At 42.2% G+C, this 13,935-nt stretch overlaps 1 protein-coding gene across 1 annotated transcript in view; it reads right to left on the reverse strand.

Moving 5' to 3' along the window:
* herc56.1 (HECT and RLD domain containing E3 ubiquitin protein ligase 56.1) overlaps positions 1–13,935 on the reverse strand; it is a 100,483-nt gene that overhangs the window by 81,307 nt on the left and 5,241 nt on the right. Inside the window, exons 5-10 of the mRNA XM_052041017.1 lie at positions 12,225–12,316; positions 10,017–10,138; positions 7,181–7,287; positions 5,182–5,246; positions 1,763–1,890; positions 539–598 (exon numbers count right to left, since the gene is read on the reverse strand). Of these exons, the coding sequence (XP_051896977.1) occupies positions 539–598; positions 1,763–1,890; positions 5,182–5,246; positions 7,181–7,287; positions 10,017–10,138; positions 12,225–12,316 (574 nt within the window). The remainder of the gene's footprint in view (positions 1–538; positions 599–1,762; positions 1,891–5,181; positions 5,247–7,180; positions 7,288–10,016; positions 10,139–12,224; positions 12,317–13,935) is intronic.

Genomic DNA, 13,935 nt, shown 5'->3' on the forward strand with positions numbered 1-13,935 from the left:
AATCTTGCCTGAATCTGTGTTTTTACCCAATGCCTCCTATTAATAAAGAGCTGTGATCTCATTTGGTGGGGTGTGAAGTTAGTAAACATTATTTCTTTCTGTCAAGAACAAGTTCAAAAATATCCGAAAAAAAGTACAAGATCACAAATTAGTTTCGCTTACTCATCAACATGTTAAACAAACATTTAGCCTTCAAAGTATCCTTTGCTGAACACAGCTGGAGACAATTCCTTTCCCCCAACTGAGTTCCTCCAGCAATTTCGCTTTTGTTAAAATCAAAAAAAAATGCTGGCAATACTTGGGCAGCATCTATGGAGAGAGAGGAAGAGAATTAACTTCCCAGGTTGACTACCTTTCATTAGATCATTGTCATCAACATGAAACATTAACTCGTTCTCTCTCCCCAGAAACGCTGCCAGTCCTGCTGAGTAGTTTCAGCAGTTTCTGTTTTTATTTTGGATTTCCTACATCTGCAGCTTTTCATTTTTCGTGTAAGGAATCCAGATTGATATAATTGCAAAGATTTTATTTTGCTCACCTTTTCTTGAGGAAACTCCCAACGAGGCAGGATGAGGATGAAAATATTAAACCAATTTCACTAGGGTATGAAAGACAAAAAGTGTTAAATTGCTCAATTAATACTATGATACCTTCTTACAAATTTCTAGCAAAGAAAAATCTGACATAAATAATGCTTTTTTCTAAATTTTGGAATGAAATTCAAAGAATTGAAACAACCAATCTGCTGGAGGAACTCAGTGGCTCAAGTAGCATCTTTGGGGAGGGGGGAGGAGTTGTTGACCAGTCTTGATGCAGGGTTTCAACCTAAAAGGTCGACAATTCCTTTGCCCCCACATTTGCTGCGGGACATGCTGAGTTCCTCCGGCACAGTGTTTGTAGGCCTGCAGATTCTGGGATCTGCATTCTCTTCTTCCTTCAAAGAACTGCAGCTGAATTGCAGGCCACCCAGACAAAATTGTGGAAAAGTGCTTTTACTTCTTGTCGACTGCAGTAATTTGCAAAAGTCAACAGAGACCCTGGGAGCAGGAAAAATGCTGAGCTTCCAGAGTGTGGGATGAATGGTCAAACCCATTGGGGTAGAGGCCTGCTATCAAGAGGTCCACAATATTGTAATTTAAACAGGGAATTAAACATAAAAAATATAACATGGATCAATCAAAGTTTTTGGTTGAAAGTAATTCAGTGATGGGAACATTCAGTTAATCACTTCCACAGATGATTATGAGCCATCTCTTTATCCAACTAGGAGACTTCCAGGAACCAGCACTGCTCGAAATCTGATGTGGTTGTATGGATTGAACTACATCTTCTTCCTTATTGGCAAATTAGCTCCATTACTACCACCAAGATTGCAAAGTCACTACGTCGGGATATCCCAGCTAAAGAGGTGCACTCCTAGTTCCATTATCACAGGTTGATAGAAACAGCATTGATTTACAAATCGGTGTACTTGAAGAGGAAAATGTTATTAATTAATGGGGATGGAAGTAGGACTAATTGAACAGATCAAAGACTGGGCTGGCATAGGTTCAATAAATTGAGTAGTTATCATCTGTACATTATAGGTCTATTATATTGCTTCCCCATGGCACAAGTGGTAGGTTCTCCAACAAACTTTGGCTGGTGTGACTCACTGATGAGAATTCACACAAGATCACAAATATTCTCAGTTGCAATGGGTGCAAAGACTTATCTTAAGGCATTGGACAGAAATCAAATAACTGATATAAACAGTGCTAACTTTTTTGCATTAATTCTTTCATTGCTGCATTCATCAGTGCTGATCCATTTCTTAACAACGGTTGCATCAAATGTGAGCATCTGCTCTTTACTGTCTCTGTGGCGAAGGTCAACTGCAGGTATTGGGAGCTGAAAGAAAAATAAGGTAAATAAATGAATCAGACATCAAACTTCTGCAAGTTAATTCAACTGAGAGACCTTACTTAAATGGAGAGAAGATGTAATAGCAAGCCATTAACAGGAAGATCTGGAACAAGGGGCTAATTCTAGAAGGTCCCTTTGAAACACAAGATTCTCAAGGGAATTGAGAGATGACAACCCAATGTAACTGCACTGTGTAATGAATTGACCTGTACAATCGGTATGCAAGACAAGTTTTTCACTGTACCTCAGTACAAGTGACAATAATGAACCAATACCAATAGCAACAGGTCATTTCCACCTCCAGGAGAGTCTAGATCAAGGGGATATTGTCTCAGGAGGAGGGATCGCAATTCAACCCAGAGATAACAAGAAATTTCTGTACTTGGAGGGCAGGGAAACTTTGGAATTCTCTGCTTCAGGATGACTTTGGATGCTCAGTCATTAAGAATAGTCAAGACCGAGACAGTTTTTTGAACACTGAGGGATTGGAGGATAATGCAGAGAAGTGGAAGAGGTATGGGCCACATTTTCATTGAATGGTTCAGCAGTCTTTTGCTTTTATTTCTAACATTCTTGTCATGAATGAGATCCAGAATGGAAGGGATCTTGATCATACATGTGATTAATCTGCTTTCAAGTGTCATAACCAAGTATTCTACTTCAACCACAAGTGTAACGTACTTTTATTGGTATTTTAACCCAACATGTGCAAGCGGGGTTCCTGCAAGTCCAAGGCTTAAAGTTCTAGTTGATGAACTTATTTGATAGTTAATCTTTCAAAAAAATAACAGAGAGGTATTTTACATCAAGACGTTGATCCACCAAATAATAAATGGCAGCAGTGATTTCTACTGTGATTCAGTCTTGCATGGTGTTCTGTCAATTGTGAGAAGACCACGCTTTGGGCTGTGCAAATGGACCATAACCTAGCCAAGGCCCTTGGAGATGTCTGTTCTGGCTTGGAATCCTTCCCCTATCGGAACGTTACAGGTGACATCCAATTGTCAGCCTGCGTTCCAGAAGGTGCCTGAGCAACTGGTCAGACACCCTGTGGCTACGATAGGTGGGAATGATCTGTGTGAAGCTCTGCTGGCTTTAAGTACTTTGTGAATGTTACTTGTAAGCTACAGCCTTAATGTGTACCTCGCTGAAGTGTGGACGTGGATGGATTTCCAATATTTTTGCAGCAATGTAAAGAACTGCAAAAGCTTTATAAATTTTTAACTACAGCATCATGCTTTGACATTGGTTCTATGGTAACTCCCTACCTTTTATCCAGATTTCCGTTACTACATAGAAGAAGGTCATGCAGCAGGTCATGGAGACTCTTGCCAGCACATCTCCACTCGGTGTCACGAGGTGTCAGACTACTGTTTCAAAGTACCAACTGCGTGCCCTGTCTGTGCATTGATTTTGTCAGTAATGTAACAGGAAAACCAATGCACATGGATGGAAACATACAGAGCTCCAAGAAGGTCTCCAAGAAGATTACTTCCTTGTCTGTTGCTGCTAGCAAAATAAGTCAAGCTCCGATGAATATAAAGCATTATTCCAGCTGCCTGGAAGTGACTGTTTCCCTGTTCTAACTTGTTGACCAAATTCTCATAGAACACAGAACACTACAGCACAGTACAGGCCCTTTGGCCCACAATGCTGTGCCGACATTTTATCCTGCTCTACTATCTATCTAACCCTTCCCTCCCAAATGTTAACCCTTCCCTGCCATTTCTCTGTCATTCATGTGGCTATCTGAGAGTCTCTTAAATGGCCCTAATGTATCTGCCCCAACAACCTCTGCCAGCAGTGTGTTCCACACACCCACCACTCTCTGTGTAAAAAACTTACCTCTGACGCCTTATACCTTCCTCCAATCACCTTGAAATTATGCCCCCTTTTGTTAGCCATTTTCGCCCTGGGAAAAAATCTCTGACTGTCCACTCGAAATATGCCTCTTATCATCTTGTACACCTCTATCAAGTCACCTCTCATCCTCCTTCTCTCCAAAGAGAAAAGCCCTAGCTTTCTCGACCTATCCTCATAAGACATGTTCACCAATCCAGGCAGCATCCTGGTAAATCTCCTCTGAGTCAGAGACAGAGGCTTTTCCCCAGGGCTGAATTGGTGGCCACAGGAGGACATAGGTTTAAGGTGCTGGGGGAGTAGGTATAGAGGAGGTGTCGGGGTAAGTTTTTTTACTCAGAGAGTGGTGAGTGCATGGAATGGGCTGCCGGAAACGGTGGTGGAGGCTGATACGATAGGGTCTTTCAAGAGACTGTTAGATAGTTACATGGAGCTGAGTAAAATAGAGGGCTATGGGTAAGCCTAGTAATTTCTAGGGTAGGGACATGTTTGGCACAGCTTTGTGGGCCAAAGGGCCTGAATTGTGCTGCGATTGTTCTATGTTCTATGCCCACCCTAAAGTTTCCACATCCTTCCTATAATGAGGCGACCAGAACTGAACACAATACTCCAAGTGTGATATTCTCATGAATAGATTGGTTATGCTGGCAACAGCATTGTGCCCCTGATTTGCATGATCACCAGCAAACACCCTCAGGAAGTTTGGGGTGTTTGGAAATGCAACTAAACCACAGTGGTGCCATGCAGGTTTTAGCACTAATGAAGTTTTAGTTTTACTTCTGAGATAAACTTACTTATTCTAAATATGCAGTTTGCTGGTATGGTGGTTTTCTGATGTTCAGTAAGATCTTGGTACAGACTTCCTTCATACGTTGGTCACAATCTCTCAGGATGTCCGCTACCATGGGGCTGGAGGTACAGAAGTCCCACACCACCAGGTTCAGGAACAGCTACTCTCCTGCAACCTTCAGGTTCTTGGATTGATCTGCACAACCCTAGTCCTGCTTCAGTAACAAAACATTATGGATCACCCCTTGCACTACCATGGACTTATCTATGATTATATTTTTTCTTCTACTATTGTTTTGTTTGCACAGTTATTTTACCTTCACTCTCTTGTACAATTTATATATAACTTACGTTCCGTGTGTTGTCTGAACCTACGTGCCTGTGATGCTGCTGCAAGCAAGTTTTTCATTGTAACTGCTCCTCGCCGTACTTGTGCACATGGCAATAAACTCCACATGACTTGATATCTACTGTCGTTGACCTTTTTCAGATCCCTTTCAATAACCCTTGAATGCAGAGGAGCGGAGTTGACGACATAATAATGTTTTTTTTTAATTGAAGAAATATCAGTCCAGTTTTTCTATGAAGTTTTTGGATATCTACTGTTGCAGACCACTAGAAGCTTACCTGAGTCTGAATAAAATTGATGTTTGCTCCTGCAAAAATCTTGTGAACCTTGGCACTTTGTGACTCTGAAAGAAACACACATTTGGTAAAACAATGTCTCGTTTGGCATTTTGCACATGCAGCCATATTTTTCATGTTTCCTCATGACATAGGAGGCCATTTGCCCCATCTAGTCAATGCTAGCTCACAGAGTAATCCCATTGGTCCTGTTTTCCTACTTAGTTCTCTGTAATCTTTCTCGCTCACATGCCCATCAACGTCCCCTTGATTCTCCTGCCACTCATCGGCTTGTTAACCAACCAATCAGCACGTCTTTGGGATGTGGGAGGAAACCAGAGCACCTGTTCACAGGGACAGCATGCAGACTCCAGAGGTCAGTGTCAAACCTGGGTCGCTGAAGCATTGAGACAACAGCACCATCTGCTACAACACATAAAAAGCTGGAGGAACTCAGTGGGTTAGGCAGCATCTATGGAGGGAAATTAACAGTCGACGTTTCAGGTCGGGACACTTCATCTGGAATTTTTTTTGCCCATTTCCCTCCATAGATGTTGCCTGACCTGTTGAGTTCCTCCAGCTATTTGTGTGTTGCTCTAGATTCCAGAATCTGTAGTCTCTTGTATCTCCAGAATTATCTACTACATCACTGTGCCACACCTTGTAAACCAGAGATACCCCAAGAAGTTCAACTGGAAAAAGAAAGAGTTGCATTTTTATAGCACCTTTCAAATCCCTTCTGCCACATTGCAAAACACTTTGTAGCCAATGAAATCGTTTTGGAGCAAACTATGTCAATTCTAATCAAAGGAAGAGGGATGATGCTGTCAACTTTGTTGAAACAGGTCTGAAATAAATCTGCTTTAATGATGTGTGCACTGTGTCCACACTGCACATAGCAAGCTCCCACATAGAACAACGTAATAATGACCAAATAAGTTGCTGTTGTGAGGTTTATTGAAAGCTGGAAGGCCATGGATAATTCTTGTGCTCTTCCAAAAAATTTTGCAAAGGCGTCTATTCTGACCACCTGAGAGACCAGGTAGAGCCTTGCTTTAACGATTTTAATGAAATGAAGAAACTTCTGCTACAAGACTACTAAATGAAAACATGTATATTAACTTTGCTCTGCATTCTACATTATTATCCCTTGCTTCAAAAGTAGGATTATTAAATTTATTTAATATTTAGTTTAGGTTTTTCTTGTGAATACTGCTTACCACCAGGCTCAAGGGCAGTTTCTATCTCACGGGTATAAGACTACTGAATGGTTCCCTAGTACGATAAGATGGATTCTTGACCTCACAATCTGCCTTGTTATGGCCGTGCACCTTATTACCTGCCTGCACTGCACTTTCTCTGTATCTGTACCACTTTATTCTGCATTTTGTTATTGTTTTCCTTTTTACTACCTCAATGCACTGATGTGATGAAATGATCTTTTGGATGGCATGCAAAACAAAGTTTTTCACTGTACCTCAGTACATATGACAATAATAAACCAATTTATATGCCTGTGATGCTGCTGCAAGTAAGTTTTTCGTTGCATCTGTGCACACATGTACTTGTGCAGATGATAATAAACTTGAATTTGACCTTTCCTGCCACATTCACACTTGCATACTTTCACCAGTATCTGGAGTTGTAATAGCCCCTGGAGCTGATGATCCCCGTACCAACACTTTCTGGGGCTCAAATGCACCCTGGGGAATTTGGACTGTTGAGAATCTGCATGACTGATACCAAAAAATTGAATGAAAATCAGATATTACAATATTGAACTGACATCTTCAGGACTTTCCAGCTGCAAAGTCCTGCTGACTTAAAATCATTTCACTGTCAATGGTGTGGAATGAACTTAGAAGGAACCAAAGAAATAATGTTTGTATGATTGCCAATTTCACTTGAAGAAAAAAGTGATCTGTTCTTGTCAGATTTGTTAAAATATTACAGGATGAAAACTAAACGCAAAGTCAGGAGTGAGTTGTTGCCATTTGATTACCGCAATGAACTTGGTTTCTTGTTGAAGCTCTCTCTGTTTTTTCCCGGTTTGCCAAGCCAAAGGAGACCACGAGATCAGAGGAGGGGATGTAGGCGAGTGTGTGATAACTAGAAAACACAAGTCAACAAATAGATTAGATTAATTTATTGTCATATACACCAGTGTGCAATGAAATTCTGGTCCAGTGAAGGGTCTCAATCTGAAACATTGACTGCCCATTTCCCTCCATAGATGCTGCCTGACCTGCTGAGTTCCTCCAGCGTTTTGTATGTTGCTGACAAATTCCTTGTTTGCATGAAGCTCAGAGTAAACATGGTAATAATAACCTACAGCAATAACTACAATGACAAGCACAACGTAGCAGAATGGTGCAAAGATTGTCATGCAATCTGAAGTAATGCAAAAAGAAATGCTCAAGTAACTATAAAGGAATAACTTAGAGGGCTAGGATTAAGAGTCCGAGAACATGGCAGCACCACTGGGAATGGAAATCACCTTGTGCGTGTTATGCAATCAACTTTGCTACCTCCGAGCTTGGATTTAAATGGGAGATTATCCCATGCACTACAAGATCTGGTATGTTAGTTACTGTGTTTTGAGAATAACTATACGTCACGATAACTTTTACTATGATTTGGATTTAAAGATACATAAAACATGAAGATACGATTTGTAATAGTATTTTTAAGAATTTCCATAAATGTAATCATAACTGTTGAAAAAGAATATCAACAACACCCCCTCCTTTGGACTTATATTGGTCTGTGGAGGAACACCAGTTAGTGGCAAAAAGACAAACCATGAAGCAGCACATATGAATTAGTCCCTTCTATTGCATCTCTGACTGCTGATGAGAGAGTTAACAGGGAGAATTTCTTCAATAGTTTTAATTTGGAAAAATGCCCCAAGGAGCACCACAGGAACACAGCCAATCTAAGTTGGTACACAACCTAAAATGGCCATACTAGCACAAGTGACCAAGAACTTGGCCAAAGAGGTCCATTCTAGGAAGCACCGTAGAGGAGAGTAAGAAGGATATGAGGGGTAGTGGAGAGATTCAGGATTGGTATTTATGGCTGAGATGGTTAAAGGCAAAAAACAAACTTCTTGAGGAACTCAGCGGGTCAGGCAGCATCTGTGAAGGGAAATGGACAGTCGGTGTTTCAGGTCGAGACTCTTCATCTGAAATGAGGCGGCAGGGGCCGGGGAATTGGAAGTTGTTAAAATGGTGGAGGGCATGCCAGGTGCTCCGGATGTAGGTCGGAAGGACTGGACAAGGCAGAGTCAAGGTGAGTTCAGTGGGACAAGAGCAAGCAGAAACAATGGGCCTACCAGGATAGTCCTGTTTGTGAATGTTGGGTAGGAGATAGGAACGGGAGGTACGGGACTGGGGAACTATCAGGACGAAGGGTAGATCTCCTGGTGAAGAGATTTATGATGGTATGGGGGACAGTGACCTGATGATCATTGGTGGGGTTATGGTCAAGGATTAGGCATGAGGAGGTCCCTGGGAGCTGCCACCTAGTCTCTGAGATAAGCTTGGCTGTCAATGGTCAGGTGAAGGAGGTGGGAATGCAAAGGAGAGTTCAGAGTTGAACGAACACAAATGCCTGGAGGAGGTAACGGAGACAGGAAGAGGTGAAGCCATGGAGGGATTTGAACAGAAGGATAAAAATCTGAGAGACAGTTGACCCAGGAGACCATGTTGGTTACTGAGCACAGGCTGACAGGAGAACTCAAGTGAGCGGAGGTTAGGGTGAGTTTTGGATGAGTTTAGGAAGGGTCAGTGGGAAAATATGGTGAAACTGAGGTCCAGTGAGCAACACAAGCAGAGAACTCTCTGCTCATCTTTCCACAGTTGCCCACAGAAAGTAAAATGAAAAAGAAGCCAGTGTTATCTATGAAATAATGCAATGACTGTGTTTATCAAGGAGGGAAGCAGATGGGTTTTTAAACATTCCAGATGTTTCCCAGCTGCCAATACTGAGACCAGCCTTATTTTTTAAATTCCAGATCTGTTTGAATTCACCAGCTGCTTTAATAGGATATGAATGTATGTATTTCTCTCAATGGCTCAGAACTCTAGTTCCCATTCCAGTAACTTAGTAACCACACTGTTGAGCCCCTAGTTAACTTCTATGGATCCAAGCATGCAGAGGCAACTACAACTGGTGGCCAATTATTACATAAGCAGCAACTATAGACGGATTTCTCCTCCACTAGTGTGTTGCATACTATGTTGATGAATCATTAAACATAGAACGTAGAACACTGCAGCACAGTACAGTACACAGTACATTTGATCCTGCTCTAAGATCTATCTAACCCTTCCCTCCCACATAGCCCCTTATTTTTCTATCATTCATGTGTCTATCTAAGAGTCTCTTAAATGTCCCTAATGTATCTGCCCCCACAACCTCTGCCAGCAGTGCATTCCATGCACCCACCACTCTCTGTGTAAAAAAACTTACCCCTTACATTCCCCTCATACCTTCCTCCAATCACCTTAAAATTATGTCATCCTGGGAAAAGGTCTCTGACTGTCCACTCAATCTATGCCTCTTATCATCTTGTACACCTCTAACAAGTCCCCTCTCATCCTCCTTCTCTCCAAAGAGAAAAGCCCTAGCTCACTCAACCTATCCTCAAAAGACATGTTCTCCAATCCAGGTAGCATCCTGGGAAATCTCCTCTGCACCCTCTCTAAAGCTTCTACATCCTTCCTATAGTGAGGTGACCAGAACTGAACACAAAGTTATTGGAATGCACTGGAATCAATTCTAGCTTTAAGGAAAAGAACAAGGCTGACCACACTTCAAACCTTGAGGTTACTCACCTCCCACAAGCTATCTGGGAAACCTCGTCCTTGATATTCGCCACCTTTTGAAAAGAAGTCACATTGCCCGTCCTGCCCAGTTGTCCGGAGCTCCCGTCTCCACATGTGAATACAGCTCCATCCTGCAATGGGGAGGGGGGGAACACAATGTTAAAATTAGAATGGGTCATCCTGGGAATGAAATCTTCACACAAAAGGTAGGGAATTCTGAACCTCTTGCTCCTTCCCAACACCCTTCACAAAACTATGTATCCTCACTGATTTGAAACTTGCAAGCATGAAATATTTATCCCTTATGTTATGTACCAGCTCTTCAGATTAGATTTGGATTAGAAACGTTAATATACAAACACCACAACACTACTCCATAGAGTACTTTGGGACCACTCCTTTCACAGTGGGGCTGTACTACAGAGTTCCTCCAGCATCTTGTGTGTTGCTCCAGATCCCAGCACCTGCAGTCTCTTGTGTCTCCACTGAACTTGGAACATAGAACAGTACAGCACAGGAACTGGCCCTTTGGCCCACAATATTGTGCTGAACTAATTAAATGCCTAACTAAACTAATCCCTTCTGCCTACACAATGTCCATATCCCTCCATTCTCTGCACATTCATGTGCCTATCTAAGAGGATCTTAAACACCTCTATATCATTTCTGCCTCCACCACCACCCCAGGCAGCGCATTCCAGGCACCCACCACTCTGTGTAAAAAATTTGCCCCACACATCTCCTTTGAACTTACCCCCTCTCATCTTAAATGCATGCCCTCTAGTATTAGACATTTCGACCCCGGGAAAAGTTCCCAGGATTAGATGTTCTCAGAGTTATATTATTACTTGGAGCATAGGAGAATGAGGGGTGATCTTACAGAGGTGTATATAATCTTGAGGGGCATAGATAGGGTGAATGCATGCAGTCTTTTTCCCAGGGTTGGGAAATCAAGAACTAGAGGCCATAGGTTTAAGGTGAGAGGAGAGAGATTTAATAAGAACCTGAAGGGCAACTTTCTCACTCAGAGGCTGGTCCATACATGGAATGAGCTGCCAGAAGAAGTGGTTAAGGCAGGTACATCAACAACATTTAAAAAGCACTCGGACAGGTACATGGATAGGAAATGCTTAGAGATATATGGGCCAAATGCAGGCAAATGGGACTAGCTTAGATGGGCATTTTGGTCAGCCAGTTGGGCCGAAGGGTCTGCTTCCGTGCTGCATGACTTTGTGACACTACGTCATCAAGACACAGCAGCTGGACGAAAACATCTTATGCATGTCACCATTGAAACTGAATCTTTCCACTATATGCAGTTAAACTACATTAAGGGAACTGAACATTAAGGGACTCAAAAGCATCTGGGGATAGTGCAGGAAAATGGTGCGGAAGCAGAAGATCAGCTTTGGTGAGTGATGGTGCAGGCTCCAAGGGCCAAATGGCCTACTCCTGCTCCTATTCTTATGTTCTTAAACTGCCAACAACATATGTAATTTACATACAAATAATGCCTTTAAGGTAGAGGAACATCCCAATATTCTCAAGGGAAAGATTGATAGTTTAGTGTCAGAAATGTTCTTTATGCACAAGGTAAAATATGCACTAGATCTTCAATGAGGCATTTTATGATTCATACAATGTTAGCATGTTGTGGATTATCATGGCAAATATTATGAGACATTGGGGCACCTGGCGGAGATGTTAATCTCTGTTGTTGGGGTTTATGGTAAAGTGAAAGTTGGGATTGCCCAAATCATTCAGGTACCAACCTCAAAACATTTCTCCAAGTCAGCCTCGTTTAAGTATCATCTGCTCCTTTGTGCCAATATTCCTACTTGCAACTGTGATCATCATGGGAGGGGAGATGATAACGAAAAATTGTGGAGGCCTCTTGGATCCCGTCTCTTAACTCCAAGAGGAAACCAAACTCCCAACAGTTACCTGGAAGTGTTGGAACAATTTCTTTTCAATGAAAAGGTCAATTAACCTCACCTGTTGTGTTTTAACATTATCCCCATCCACTCTACCAGTATCCCCTCTGCACTGCCAAAGGTAAAGTTATAATCCAAGAACATTGCTGGAATCCTTACCTAACATATCAACGACCCTTTGCCTATTTTAAAATAAATTAGCAGCCAACTTATCACTTCACTTCTAAACTCTCTAATTAGTCATATACTATGGAGTAGACCACAAGAATGACCAAAAACATACCTGAGTTAGAACAACAGAATGCTGGTTGCCGCACGAGATGTAACTAACATTGAGCCTCTTCAGTGGATTCACATGACATGGGATTTCTCGATCTATTGAAAAAAGAACTTGCTTCAGCACTGGAGGTGTGTTGTGCCATCTATAGATGGGAAACTTCTCAGCAACATGCTTCAATCACAACAATAGTGTCATTTCCCCATTAAACCACCAGAACACAAGAGAGACGAGGAAGGAAGTTTTAAGTACTTAATTTGCCAATTGGGATACATTTTTTAAACACACCTTTTTTTCACATGCAACCAGCGGAAAGTAGTCATACTTTTCTGGCGATCCAAAGATTGGAGGGGAAATAAACCTTGTTAAATATTATTCATTGTTAATTTTGAATCAATTACATTGTCCCTTAACTGGTATAAATAGTGACTGTATATTCATCATCGGTGAAGTGTGTAATAGTGAGTGAAATTTGGTGTAGTTACAACCAACAGATCAATAAGGATTTTTCAGAGACTCCACCTTGACCGGACGGATTTAGAAGCAAATGAAAAACATGATGATTCTGGAGGAACTCAGCAGGCCAGGCAGCATCCGTGAAGAAAAGCTGTCAGTCAACATTCCAGGTCAGGGCCCTTCTTCAGGACTGAAGATAGGAAAAGGGGAAGCCCAATATATAGGAGAGAAAAGCAGAGCAGTGATAGGTGGACAAAAGAGGGGAGGTGGGGTGGGCACAGGGTGGTGATAGGTAGATACAGGTAAGAGATAGTGATGGGCAGGTGTGGGGGAGGAGGGGAGAGCAGATCCACTGGGCGATGGGTCAAAGGTAAGAAGAGAGAGGAAAAAAAGGCCAGGAAAGGGAAGAAGAGAAGAAACATGGGGGGGGGGGGGGGGGGGGGGGGGTTCGTGGGGAAGGGGAGGTAGGGATTATCTGAAGTGGGAAAATTCAATATTCATGTCGTTAGGCTACAAGGTTCCAAGACAGAAAATGAGGTGCTGTTCCTTCAGTTTGCACTTGGAATTCTCCTGGCAGTGGAGGAGGCCGAGGACTGGCATATCATTTAGAAGCAGCCCGCTGCAGATGAATGTATCAAATGGGTTGTGGTTGAAGCAATGAATCCAGGGTGATCCAAGGACCTCCCAGATTTCTTGCACCAGGCTGCTGAAGATGCAGCCTGACTGATGGTGGGGCTGTTCCTCAGTAAAACTCCGATAATACTCTTTCAGACTATTTAGAAATCCCAATGATTCAGCATCTGGTTCACCGGATAACGTTTGCCTCATTCCCTCTTCACTCATTGGGGCTCTGGTTCCTGCACTCCCTTTCAACTTATCAGGCTCACGGGAAAATTCATCAGGATATCTTACATCTTTAAAAAGTGAATTAGGAAATTGTTGAGGTATTAACAGAAGTAACTTCCAATAGTCTGGAAAACATGCTAATCCAGCATCACTAAGTTCCTGAGCCTGCCGGATTATCAGAGTTTTACTGTATCCAGACAGCAAATGCTTCCACTGTCTGATAGAGATGGGCACCCCCAGGAATCTTTGCTTTTGATATCTTTTGTTGAATTCTAAAGCCAAAGGCAAGTTCACATAAGATAAAATAAAGTAAGATATCTCTATTAGTCTCATGTACATTGAAACACACAGTGAAATGCATCTTTTGCGTAGAGTGTTCTGGGGGCAGCCCGCAAGTGTCGCCACGCTGCCGGTG

The sequence above is a fragment of the Pristis pectinata genome, chromosome 2 (genome assembly GCF_009764475.1).
Source record: "Pristis pectinata isolate sPriPec2 chromosome 2, sPriPec2.1.pri, whole genome shotgun sequence".
In the NCBI taxonomy this organism is placed as follows: Eukaryota; Metazoa; Chordata; class Chondrichthyes; order Rhinopristiformes; family Pristidae; genus Pristis; species Pristis pectinata.